The following is a 14,150-nucleotide window of genomic DNA, read 5'->3' on the forward strand; positions in this document are numbered from 1 at the left end:
GCAGGCAAGTGACCAGGCGATCCTCACGCCCACCAGCCATCCAGCTATCTACATGCCTAATAATCGAGTCACCAACTACAACTGCTGTCCTAACTTTTCCAGCCTGGGCAGAAGCCGTTGGAGACACATCCTTGGTGTGAGTGGATATTGCATCCCCTGGTGGGCGGGTCCTAGCTACAGGATTATTTCCTACTTCACCAGGATGATGCTCTTCTTCTAGGAGACCTATCTTCTCCAAGGCAGCACAGGGGCTACCAGATTGGAGGTCTCCTCTAAGTACTTCTCTGTCTCTCTCAGCTCCTCCAAGTCTGCTACTCTAGCCTTAAGGGAACGTACTCATTCTCTGAGAGCTAGGAGATCTTTGCAGCAAGCACACACATATAACTTCTCGCCAACTGAGAGAAAGTCATATATGTGACACTCAATGCAAAAGACTGGATAGCAACCCTCTTGCTCCTGGACTACTGTCTGCATCTTGTTATTGTGCTAATTAATTAATCTTATTAAGCTATTAGGAATATATTAGACTAATATAGAGAGCCTTAGGATTTTATTAAAAGTTTGTCTTTTTAAGATCTAAACTGTTTTTAGAAGGGAACCTACAATTGAGGTTTTTTCCACAAACCTATCAAAGCTCAGAAAAAAATAATGTATACTTACACAAAGATATGTCTTCTACTTTTCTCCTCTCTGAAAAAGAATGTCCTCTTCCCTCCTTCTCTAACAGTTTTCACAGCAACCTGTGAACTACTATCTATCTTTAATGCAGATCCTCTACAACAGGGGTGTCCAACCTGCGGCCTCATGAAATATTTTTTGCGGCCCCGGTAGAAGGTGATGCAGTTTTCCTCTGCTGCCCCCAGGTGTTTACCGTCTTGCCGGCTCCTTCCTCTGTCTTGCTACAGCGTTTGTGCGGCCTCAGAAACATTTTTTTCAGCCAATGCGGCCTAGGGAAGCCAAAAGGTTGGACACCCCTGCTCTACAACCTACTTCTTAGAACCAGGTTTATTGAGGGTTAGGCACTAGGCCAGCATTCCTCCCCTCAAGGGTCACCTGTGGAATCTTAAGATATATCTGAATCCTGAATAAATAAATGCATTCTTTTAAAAGATGCATTTGTTGTATTTTGCAGATATATACTGATATAAAAAAAGAGCAAGGCATCTGCATTCAAGTTTTCAACTATATAATACAATGGCAATATAATTTGTGTGAAAATAAATAGATGATATTAAATTTTCATGTGAAACTGAAAACTATACAGAATAGCCAATCTTGTTTTGCAGTAAAAGATGGATCAGTGTTGATGCCTAAAGTTTGTCCTTCAGTAAAATTGTTTATAACATTATTGGAAACAGATGACGTTTTACTATTAAATTGGTCAATAATACATTGCTACTTACTTATTAGTAATCAAGTCACACACATGAACAATTACCAGGCCCAGAAGCAAATTTGACATGGTGCTTTATTTCCTTTAAAGTGTTCTGGAAAAGGCAGACATTTCACTGCAAGCCTGATTTACTTTGATCAAAACAAACAGTTACCTTTTGGTTACCCAACACAGGAGTGGTGTTTTTACTCAGATCACTGTGGTATGTTATTCCCGTGGCTGATCTTTTTAACCTGTGCTGTATAGTAGATCCTCATTAATATTTAAGTATGAATAATGCCTATTCAAGTTGCTACTGAAAACAAGTTAAGCTATGAATCTATCTTTTTAAATATGTACTGTATTTCTCTCTTTTCTGGAACACTTTCAATTTAATCACAAGTATAATGCCCTAGGAAAATACAATCATATCTCAGTAAACACTGAAAGTCTTATCAATGTCATCATCCTTTTTATCCTCCTATTATGTATTACATTATCTTATAGCAGATTTATCCCTAGGGATTACAGAAGTAAACTGGTGATGGGATGTACAGGAAGTTGCCAGTTCTCCTGAACAACATTCCCTCAAGGGGTCACTTTAAGAAGCCTAGCTCCCAAGTGCTCAGAGAGTGTGATTTAGTCAAGTCAGAACATGGAAGGTGTGGTTCAGGCAGAGAGGCTCAAAGCAGGAAGAAGCAGAACTCCAGAGTGTGCATACACAACATTCCGTTGAAAGACCCCAGGGGTAACCTGGATACAGGAACGTTTTGATCTTTTTTTGTTTTGCAACTCTGTTTACACTGAAATGCTTCTGTGGTCTGGTATGATGTGAAGTAGACCCTTTTTGTTTATTTGATATTGAGCTTTCTACCTGATTTACAGTATATGTATCACTAAGCTGCAAGTAGAATAGATTCTTTTTTTTATTTTTTTAAACAAGTTACATTGGCTTTTTGTTGATTCTACAGTTGTTTAAACTTGCTTGTTTAATCTTTGTCACTTTATGGGGATGATTTGTGGCATTTGGTTTCTAGTTTAGATTTACCATCACCTTCTGTACAGCCCAGAAAGAGCATAGTTTAAAATTGAGCTCTCCATCAGTTAAGTAAGTTTAATCATTTTAAGAAGTTAGATTTAAATCTTTTGTGGATTCTTCTTCTTTATATTAGGGAGTTAAAGTATAGAATACATTATAGTTGGACATTAGGGAAATTCAGTCCTATATAACATTTTGTAAGGTTCTAAATATTTTTTTTGTTTAATGAGAAGATCTAAGTCGTAATTGGTTTTTGTTTTTTTTTTAATGATATGTTTCCATTGTAATTCTCCTAAAATGTAGTAGGATATCTTATGATGTGATCCACTTGGAATCCAGATAAACGTTAACAGAATACAATAATTATGTAGTATAGTATGGTACTTCCCCCAAATTTGCCGGGGTTCCATTCCAGGAACACCTGCAAATTTTTAAAAACTGCAAATGCGGTTTAGAAGCGGATCGGAGGAAGGAAAGGGCTACAGGGGCAGTGGCGGGTGCTGAAAAAAAAAAGGTCGATGTACTGTGGGATCATTCTTAGTATCTGGTGCGTCAAAGCAGCTCCTGATTGGTGTAGCCTGACTTTAGTTTCCGGAAGAGGCGGTCAGAAAATACCACGAATGACTGAGTCTGTGATTTGCAAACCGTGAATTTGCAGGAGTTTACTGTATAATATTAAAGGACTTTTCCTTCGATTTTAACCTTTTGTCTAGCTGTATTTGTGAAGGTTTTTCACCCATAGAAACATAGAAACATAGAAATTGACGGCAGAAAAGGGCCACAGCCCATCGAGTCTGCCCATACCAATGACCTACTCCCTGACTTTTACTGCCCTATAGATCCCACGTGAATATCCCATTTTCTCTTAAAATCTGATACGCTGTTGGCCTCAATCACCTGCTGGGGCAGCTCGTTCCAATGATCAACCACCCTTTCGGTGAAGAAGTACTTCCTAGTATCACCTTGAAATTTCCCTCCCCTGATTTTCAGTGAGTGTCCTCTGGTTACCGAGGGCCCTGTAAGACTGAAGATATCATCTTTCACCTCTATATGCCCCGTGATATACTTAAAGGTCTCAATCATGTCTCCCCTCTCTCTTCGCTCCTCCAGTGAGTACATCCGCAGTTTTTTTAGCCTTTCTTCATACGTGAGATCCCTGAGCCCCAAGACCATCCTGGTAGCCATTTGCTGGACCGACTCAATTCTCAACACGTCTTTCCGGTAGTGTGGTCTCCAGAATTGAACACAATACTCGAGATGAGGTCTCACCATGGATCTGTACAGTGGCATTATGACTTCAGGTTTTCTGCTGACAAAACCCCTACGGATGCAGCCCATCATTTGTCTTGCCCTGGACGAAGCCTTCTCTACATGATTTGCAGCCTTCATATCATTGCTAATGATCATTCCTAAATCACGTTCCACCGCGGTCCTGGACAAGGTTTCACCATTTAGTGTGTAACTTCTGTGTGGATTTTTTTTGCCTAGGTGCATTACTTTACATTTTTTAGCATTGAAGCCTAGCTGCCAAGTTGATGACCACTGCTCCAGCTGCCGTAGGTCCTGTGTCATAAAGTCAGGCACACTGCTTTTGCCTACTATGTTGCACAGTTTGGCGTCGTCGGCAAACAGTGATACTTTTCCTCTAAGCCCTTGGGTCAAATCTCCTATGAATAAATTGAATAGAATCGGCCCTAAGATGGAGCCCTGAGGTACTCCACTCGTCACTGCTGACGTTTTGGAGGGGGTACCGTTTACCATCACCTTTTGAAGCCTACCATCTAGCCAATCCCTTACCCATGTAGTGAATGTATCCCCTAATCCCATTGATTTTAGTTTGTTCAACAGCCTGTGGTGTGGGACGCTATCAAAAGCTTTGCTGAAGTCCAAATATATCACATCCAGGGACTCCCCGGCATCTAGATGAATGGTCACCCAGTCAAAGAAGTCAATCAGATTAGATTGGTAAATCCGTGTTGGTGTGGATCACGTAAATTTTTCTCGTCTAGAATTTTGTCGAGTTTCTGTTTGATCAGTGTTTCCATGAGTTTGCATACTATGGATGTAAGACTCACCGGTCTGTAATTTTCTGTCTCTGTTCTGCAGCCCTTTTTGTGGCTGATCACATTTGGTTCTCGCAATGGGATCTGCACATCACAGAATAATACTAATGATAAGGGAGCTTACAGTTTAGCTGTAAGCTGATAACAGTGGCTGAGCGAACCCTTATATAGTAATTACAGTGGGCTGGGGATGAAAGGGGGGTTAGAATGTGAAGGTTGGTAATGGGAGCTGGAGGTTGGCAGGGATTGGTGGTTGGGGTGCTAGGACAGGAAGATTGGTTGTTAGAAAGGGTGATTGGTGGAGGAATGGTGTGGGATTAAGGGTAAATTTGGCGGGCTAAATCATTTTGGAAAGGGTGGGAGTGTGGGAAGAGGTGGGTAGGCAGGGTTAAATTTGTTCCCTTCCCGCCCTCCCAGTTTTTTGGGTTGTTTGGATTTGGTGGGTGGTGGTTGCATTGGTTGCAGCTTTTGCGGAAATGTGTTATGGGGGTGAATTGTGGACAGTGTGGCTTATGAAGTGATGTATTTTATATGCTTATTCTGCTCATGTGCGGAACCGCCATGGGTGGCTGGCATGATTCTGCGATACCGCAAGTCTTGCTGGGGGAAGTGGGGTTTGTTGGAATGTGATGAATTTGGTGAACTGAGCTAATTCGATACTGATTAGCATCAAGGGGTTTGAGTTTTGTGAGTTGAGCTACACTGAATTATTTATGTATGAAAATGTTATGTTTATATGAATTCATTGATGAATAAGTTTAATAAAGCTGCGACCCATGCTTTGCCATTACTAAGTGTTATGTATCTTTATTTAGTGATGTGTATATGAGGAGTGATGCGAATGCCAGTGTTATAAAGACAAATCCACTAGCTTGAACCTTGCTATAGAAAAAAGCCAGGAACTTGGGCTAAAAGGGATTACCCTGCCCTAGAGAGGAATCAAAATAACTTTAATCAGTCAAAATACTTTAAAAGGTACATTCAGAAGGTCATTTGTCGTAAATCAAATAGTGTTTCGAAGAATGCATATGTTTGCTATGGTTAAAATATGGTAAACATTGTTGACATATCTCATGTCATGTCATGTTAAGGGAATGCACATCCCTGCTAGATTTACTGAAGTGGGCTAAGCATTAGTGTGTGTCATTAGAAAACAATAACACTGGCATTTGCACCTGAGGAAGGCGTGTTCGCCGAAACACGTACCGTGTAGAGTCCAGTTGGATTTTTATCACAGTATTTTTTATCATTGTACTTTTTTAATTGAATTTTCATAGTTTTATATGTCAGTGTTTAATAAATTACCTCCAGAACATCTGTATCCACAGTTTTTGTTTTCCCCAACAACCACCCACGAATCCTAGCATCCACCCTACATTATGATAACTATCCAACCCTATCCCCACCTATCCATCTATCCTTAACCCCCCCCCCCACACACACACACACACTCTCTGACTCCTTCCCGATTAACCCTCGGATGGCTCAGCCACTATTATAAGCCCACAGTATAAACTATGAGCTCTCGTTGTATTGCATAAAATGGGATTTGAGGTAAATAGCACAAGTCAATGTATGGTAATAGACTTTCATAACTCTAGTCCTTGGTACATGAAGATGACTGTAAACATGGTTGTACATTAGTGCAATTGCCTCAAAAATTAAAATATTTTCCTACCAAATTTCCTTCTGATTTAATTATGTTGCCTAAGCCTTGTGTGACTTTATACTGTAAACACTTTAGCACAGAGACTGGAATGTATTTGTTCTTTTTGTAAAGCATACTAAATACTAAAATAAATATTTATTGGCACTTTTATGTATAGGCTCACTGGATCTAGTGTTCCTGACCTTGTTGTGAGCATGAGCAACCAGATGTGGCTCCATTTACAATCTGATGACAGCATCGGCTCACCAGGATTCAAAGCTGTATACCAAGGTACACCCCATGGAGTTCATTTTATTAATGGATAGACAATTATGTATCTACCACAAACATACTATGAAGAAACCTGTTCATGAAAGTGTTTTTTTAATGTGTTTTAAACAGCTATGTTAGAAAATGCAGGCAAATTTAAAACAAGCTTAAATTGGTATTAACACGCATGTGATATCAAAATGTCATGCAATCTAATTAAAATAAGCTTATGTAGTGTCAAATACAAAATACATGCTATTCAGCTTATAGTTTTCATATGGAGCTGATTAAGATCTTAACAAAGGCAATAAACTCCTATAGGCACCAAAGCTTAAATAAACCTTAGAATTTGTTGTTATTTTGGGAAGGGTGCCTTGGTAGACCAACATGCCTAATGAATTGACTGCCCCCCACCTCAGATAAATGAGGCAATCCCTGGCATATCTGCATCCCCCCTCTTAAATATTCAAAGAAATGCTCCTATGGACCTTTCCCGGCTCTCAAACCTTCTGGCACCTACCCCATTCATTGCTCAGAAGAAAGCACACTCAGAACTTTCCTTTGATGCCCATTTTACTAAGTCATCAGAAAATGTTAATTGATCATTAATGCATGTTAGCAGATGATTTTTTAATTAACTTTAATAAATGGTCTCCTAAATGTTATACAAATTAATTTTTTTATGTCCTAAGTGAAGTAATAATGTCATTTCCTATGCAATAATTTTTATAGTAGTCACAGGCCTGTAAGTACTTTTTTTTTTTCAAAAAGGGGAACTCCTTCCAATGTCATCTTTTGAATATTTTGGGCTGGCCAGGATTAGAGACATGGTGCTTGCTTTGTAGAGATGCCAGACAGATGCTGTAAATTATGAACAGGAGTCTCAAAATAAAAACTCTAGCCATACATATCTGCTCATGGAAATTGCTCTGAATTGACTCCCCAGTCCCCAGTCATTAGTAGAAATATAGAAGCTTTCAGTAAACAATACTTTGATGATTATGCCCTCTACTTTGCCACACCAGCAATTTGGAGGTTTGAACAAAAACATCCATACTGAGAAATAGCACTTTTATCCATGAAAGTGGACTATTTGACTAAGCAACTACCTGAACAAAGATGAGAGTTACAGACAAGTTCAATCTTTTAAATATTGTACTCTCTGGGTACAACAATAGATATATAATATATCCGTAATACCAAGAAACCTCAACATCCTAGAGAAAGGTACTAGGTTGCAGAAAGAATAGGGTTGGAAAAACGGCTTCCAGCAAAATTATTCTAGTTTAAGAATTTATGGTAAAAGGTACCTCACATAAAAAAGATGGGACCTGGTTTCGGCAGCGACCCACTTGTTTCAGTGGTTGTAATAATCTCTGTCAGCAATAGTGAGATTGTACTGCAGAGATGATGGTGCCTGACAACTGGTTTCTGGAGGCTACTATTATTTACCACATTTATATGCCGCTTAAACCAAAGCAGCCTACATTAAAGCATACATAATCACAACCAGAAATAAACAAAAAACCTCACAAAGCAACCTCTAATACAAAACAACTACCCATCAAGGTAGTCATGCTCAGGGGAAAGAATACAAAAACAAATAGGTCTTTAATACTTTTTAAATTGCTGGAAAGATTTTCTAAAATGTATGTACCCTGGAAGATTATTTCATAGACAAAAAAAAAAAAAAAAAAAGCCTATTTTTTCCTCCATTTTTGTTGCAATTTACCCCCTTTATACAAAACCACGGCGTGGCTTTCAGTGCAGTGGCCAGTGCTGAAAACCATGCTACCCCCTTTTTATAAAACCACAATAGCAGAACTGTCATCAACAAAATGGAAGTTGGTAAAAACGCACAAAGAAGTGCACCCTGCACAAAACATCAATTGCTTATTGTCCTGGACTATGGTGCTCTTAGAAATGGCCAGTCCTTTACGTGTATATTGTTGCTTGCTAGGCCCCTGCCTAGGTCCGCAGGCGGCACTTAACAATGACCTTCTCAAGCTCGGCATGGCTCTCCCTGGAAATGGGGAGGATCAGACTAGGTGACAGCTTGGCTTACAGGAATGGTAAAAATAGAACTCTCAAGCCAGCTAGTGCGCAAAACAAGACTCAGCTTTTATTTGGTGCTCTGGCTGGACCGCAAGGAGCACAGCTTCCATCAGACAGGTAATCACGAAAGAAAAGGCACTTTTTATCAAGTATTATTGATCAATCTTTTAATGTGCATTGCTTGCCAGTTGTTTCAATAAAAGAGGCGTCTACTTAAAATTCAGCTGGCCCCCTCCTCCTTTTATCTGGTTGAAATACAACCCTCAACTTGGGAATCTCCATATGTGTGGCTGTTGCTATCCTGCTTGTCCATGGAGAAAGTCCAGAGTGTCCACTTTGCTGAGTTCATTCAAGGTCTGGTCAACAATTATACACAAAAAAAGAAATGTTGTAGCTGCTTCTAGGGCCTGTGTGTCTGTAGACCAACAGGAGGCTGGATGTGCACCATAGGTTTGCCAAGAAACTGCTTCATTCATTCATTCATTCATGCCTAGTGTTCTACCCCTACCTTCTATGTTTCACTCCTTCCCTTTTCCCATTCTTTTGTTTTTATTGCAACCAGCCCTTTCTTCTCCTTTCCTTATGTTTCCAATTTTGTCTGTCTTCCCTCCCCTTTTTTATTTTTTATAGATATTATTTTATGTTGTAAACTGCTGAGATTTAACCTCGGTTTTATATTTGCAGTATATCAAATAAATTGAACTTGAACAACAACAAGAAAAAAACCACTTTTCAGCAGTGCCCTCACACAGTTCATGCAGCACACTTAGCACAAACAACTGGACTTTACAGTACTTCAGAAAGTCCTCTTCACCAGGTGTGAATGTGTGGCAAAACAAAACAAAACAAAAAAAAAGGTAAATGAGTCCAAAGAAATACATAGGGAAGAACACAAAATAAGTAGGCAGCCAAAACCTCCAAGGCTTATATCACTGGTTCATTGTATTGCAGATGGATTTAAACATGGATTTTGTAACTTTCCTTCTCATATAGTAAATATACAAGGTCCTTGCAATATGTACTAAAGCAAGCCTGGGCCACAGTGTTATTTTTGCCAATGGCTTGACTTCCTAGCACCGACTTCTGAGCGTTTGTTCTGCTTCGCTTGCTTAAGGAGCTTATCAGTTGCATATAACCTTTAAACAAAACATTGCACAGCAGGTTACTCAGTGCAAACTTATCCTAATGAGGGTTTTCCCATCCTACCAGCACAGCCCCGATAATACATAAGGTGACCATTCATCCCGTTTTCAGACCGACTGTCCCGTTGTCCCGACCCACCGCTTCGGGACACCGAAATGTCCCCTTTTTAGGGACAGCGGCCCGAAGCTGTGCATGGTGACACTGGGACGGGCAATCACTTTCCCTCCCTGCCACGCTGATTCAAAACCTGGGCCACCGCTGCTGCTTCTTGCCTTCGGAGAGGAAGTTCCGGGTCAGCCAATCGCTGCCTAGCTGGCCCGAACTTCCTCTCCGACGTCAAAATTGATGTCGGGAAGAAGGCAAGAAACAGCGGCAGCGGCCCAGGGTTTGAATCGGCACTCAGGGAGGCAGACTGGCAGGCAGCGACGATACATGGACGGACAGACAGGCGGGTGGAGGGTTTGAATCCGCGGGGTGGAGGGGGGGTTAAATCAGGCACTGGAGGGAGGGAAGGAGGTAGGCAGGCAGGCTGGCTTCGGGGGAGGGACAAAGGCAAGGGAAGACATAGGAAGGAGGCACTAGGGACATAGGACAGAGACACTGTGGACATGAGAAGGAGGCACTGGGGGCACTAAGATCACAGGACAGGCACTGGGGGCACTATGGACATGGGAAGGAGGCACTGAGGGCACTAGGGACATGGGAAGGAGGCATTGGGGGCACTAAGGACATAGGACAGAGGCACTATGGACATGGGAAGGAGGCACTGGGGGCACTAGGGATATGGGAAGGAAGCACTGGAGGCACTAAGAACACAGGACAGGCACTGGAGGCACTATGGACATGGGAAGGAGGCATTGGGGGCACTATGGACATGGGAAGAAGGCACTGGGGCAGTATGGACATGGGAAGGAGGCACTGGGGGCACTAAGGACACAGGACAGAGGCACTGGGGGCACTATGGACATGGGAAGGAGGCATTGGGGGCATTATGGACATGGGAAGGAGGCACTGGGGCAGTATGGACATGGGAAGGAGGCACTGGGGGCACTAAGGACACAGGACAGAGGCACTGGGGTCACTATGGACATGGGAAGGAGGCACTGGGGGCACTAAGGACACAGGACAGGCACTGGGGACACTATGGACATGAGAAGGAGGCATTGGGGGCACTATGGACATGGGAAGGAGGCACTGGGGGCATTAAGGACACAGGACAGAGGCACTAGGGGCACTATGGACATGGGAAGGAGGCACTGGGGGCACTAAGGACACAGGACAGAGACACTGGGGGCACTAAGGACACAGGACAGGCACTTGGGGCACTATGGACATGGGAAGGAAGGAGGGAGGGAATAGAAAGGGACAATTGTTGAGCTTGAGTGCAGAAAGAAAGAAATGAAAGAAAGGATATACAGTCAGAAGGGAACACAACCAGAGACTCATGAAATCACCAAACAGCAAAGGTAGGAAAAATGATTTTATTTTCAATTTAGTGATCAAAACGTGTGAGTTTTGAGAATTAATATCTGCTGTCTATATTTTGCACTATATTTGTCTATTTTTCTATAGTTACTGAGGTGACATTGCATATTTTAAAATCATTTACCTTATTTTAATTTAACTACAAATTAGAGAGATAAATTTTTGTACTCTGTGACGATAATTGCTATATAGTCATATAATCACAGCTTTGAACCAATTAAAAACTTAACCATTTATAATTGTGGAAAATCTATTAATTAAAATATATTCGTGAAGTGCTCAGACCAAGAAACCCATATGATAGTGATGTCACTACAATGAGGTTTACTAGGGGACCATCATCGCCTTCATATACAGGACAGAGGCACTGGGGGCACTATGGACATGGGAAGGAGGCACTGGGGGCACTAAGGACACAGGACAGAGGCACTGGGGGCACTATGGACATGGGAAGGAGGCACTGGGGCACTAAGGACACAGGACAGAGACACTGGGGGCACTAAGGACACAGGACAGGCACTTGGGGCACTATGGACATGGGAAGGAAGGAGGGAGGGAATAGAAAGGGACAATTGTTGAGCTTGAGTGCAGAAAGAAAGAAATGAAAGAAAGGATATACAGTCAGAAGGGAACACAACCAGAGACTCATGAAATCACCAAACAGCAAAGGTAGGAAAAATGATTTTATTTTCAATTTAGTGATCAAAACGTGTGAGTTTTGAGAATTAATATCTGCTGTCTATATTTTGCACTATATTTGTCTATTTTTCTATAGTTACTGAGGTGACATTGCATATTTTAAAATCATTTACCTTATTTTAATTTAACTACAAATTAGAGAGATAAATTTTTGTACTCTGTGACGATAATTGCTATATAGTCATATAATCACAGCTTTGAACCAATTAAAAACTTAACCATTTATAATTGTGGAAAATCTATTAATTAAAATATATTCGTGAAGTGCTCAGACCAAGAAACCCATATGATAGTGATGTCACTACAATGAGGTTTACTAGGGGACCATCATCGCCTTCATATACTAGACGCTAATTATGTAGATATTCCTCCTTCAGGAACACGACAATTCTTTCTCAATACTGGGACCAACTGCGACTCCAGGGGAGTAGTATATTAAATACAATGCCCATGTAAAAAAGTATACATCGGCCAAACGATCCGCAAAATAAAAACACGAATCACAGAACATCTTAGTAACATTAGAACAAACCGGATCACTGCCCCCCTGGTTTCTCATTGGACCGAACAGTCAAATGCACTCAAAGATTTGAAATATACAGTCTTAATTCAAACACGTAAAAATGAGGGGGATATATCTAGATTTTTGATACAAAAAGAACAGCGTCTGATATACAACTGGCATACTCTGGAACCAAATGGTTTAAATTTAGATATTGAATGGCTAGCATTATAGTTCTCAAAAATCATTATTCAATGTTGTGTTCACTTCCGGCTGTCGGGTTAATTACTAGTTCCGGTTAGTTAATATAAATAGCGCGTATTTAGTTGAGAGGTTCAGACGGCCCATCCACTTTGATTGTTCCTGAACTCAGCGAGCCTTTACGAGGTAATAATAGAATTTAAGAAGTTTATAAAAACTTGAACATAGGGCTTTTTAGGAATTGATTAGTGTTTAGATTTCAAAGTCACCATTATTTAATTTGTTAAACTAAGCTGACATACACTATCTGTTTGATTTTTTCTTAGTGTCCCTCCCTGACGAAGAGACGAAATCCAGGTCGGGGGGACGGGAATCTACACAGAAAAGAAAAATCTTTCAGGACTTTATTGAAGCACTTGCACTTTAATTTTAACAAGTTACCAATGAGAGTCAACATCTTTAATTGCTCCCTAATAGAGATAAGTATCATAAGTAGGTTAGACCTACTAGTCAGGTTTTAGGTTTTAGTATATAGGGAGGGTAGGGGACTTGTGAAGGCGATGATGGTCCCCTAGTAAACCTCATTGTAGTGACATCACTATCATATGGGTTTCTTGGTCTGAGCACTTCACGAATATATTTTAATTAATAGATTTTCCACAATTATAAATGGTTAAGTTTTTAATTGGTTCAAAGCTGTGATAATACTATAAAGTCATTTACCTTGACATCTTTGAAACCCCCAAATATAAATGATAATTAACATTTTCTCTGCGTATAGTGTGCTTTGGTAGTTTTTTTTTTTTATTTTAAGGTTACCATTATGAATTAATATGAAGATATTATGTGTACATGAAAAATGAATGGAAAAAATTAGAGGTGGGATTGGGGGGTGGGGCTAGGTCAGGGTTGGGGCAGGGCTAGGGTGGGATTGGGGGCGGGACTGACAATTAATGGATGTTCCCTTTTGATGAAAAAAATAAATGGTCACATTAATAATACAGCTTCTGGGCAAAAGAATCACAGCCTAACGCAAAGACTTCTTTCCTGACTTTGCCTACTACCTGGTTTCTACTTCAGGTAGTAGGCAAACAAGAACTCCATTCTTATTTTTAGAGAAGCAAATATCTTTTCCTCTTTAGCTCAGGGACCAATCTCCATACACTCCTGAGAGGGTGTTAACTCCATTAACAGGCCAGAAGTGTCCATAACCTCTTCCGCAAGTAGACTCCTTGTGGCTGGCAACAACATTGGCTCCTCCTCAGCTTTCTCAATATCCTCGCCATTGCATGGCTGAAGGGAATGACTCCTCCTTTCAGCGTCCTGCCTCTCTTCCTGCAATTGACTCAAAGCTTTATAGAAACATAGAAACATGATGGCAGATAAAGGCCAAATGGCCTATCAAGTCTGCCCATCCACAGTAACCATTATATCTTTCTTTCTCTCTGAGAGATCCCAAGTGCCTATTCAAGGCCCTTTTGAATTCAGACACAGTGTCTGTCTCCACCACCTCTTCTGAGAGACTGTTCCATGCATTTACTACTCTTTCTGTAAAAAGTATTTCCTTAGATTACTCCGGAGTCTATCACCTCTTAACTTCATCCTATGTCCTCTCATTGCAGAGTTTCCTTTCAAATAAAAGAGGCTCAACTCATGCGCATTTACATTACATA

At 40.8% G+C, this 14,150-nt stretch overlaps 1 protein-coding gene across 1 annotated transcript in view; it reads left to right on the forward strand.

The window, feature by feature from the left end:
- Positions 1–14,150, forward strand: part of CSMD1 (CUB and Sushi multiple domains 1) — a 2,397,241-nt gene that overhangs the window by 1,441,218 nt on the left and 941,873 nt on the right. Inside the window, exon 11 of the mRNA XM_033936341.1 lies at positions 6,301–6,413. Coding sequence (XP_033792232.1) covers positions 6,301–6,413 — 113 coding nt within the window. The remainder of the gene's footprint in view (positions 1–6,300; positions 6,414–14,150) is intronic.

The sequence above is a fragment of the Geotrypetes seraphini genome, chromosome 3 (genome assembly GCF_902459505.1).
Source record: "Geotrypetes seraphini chromosome 3, aGeoSer1.1, whole genome shotgun sequence".
NCBI lineage: Eukaryota > Metazoa > Chordata > Amphibia > Gymnophiona > Dermophiidae > Geotrypetes > Geotrypetes seraphini.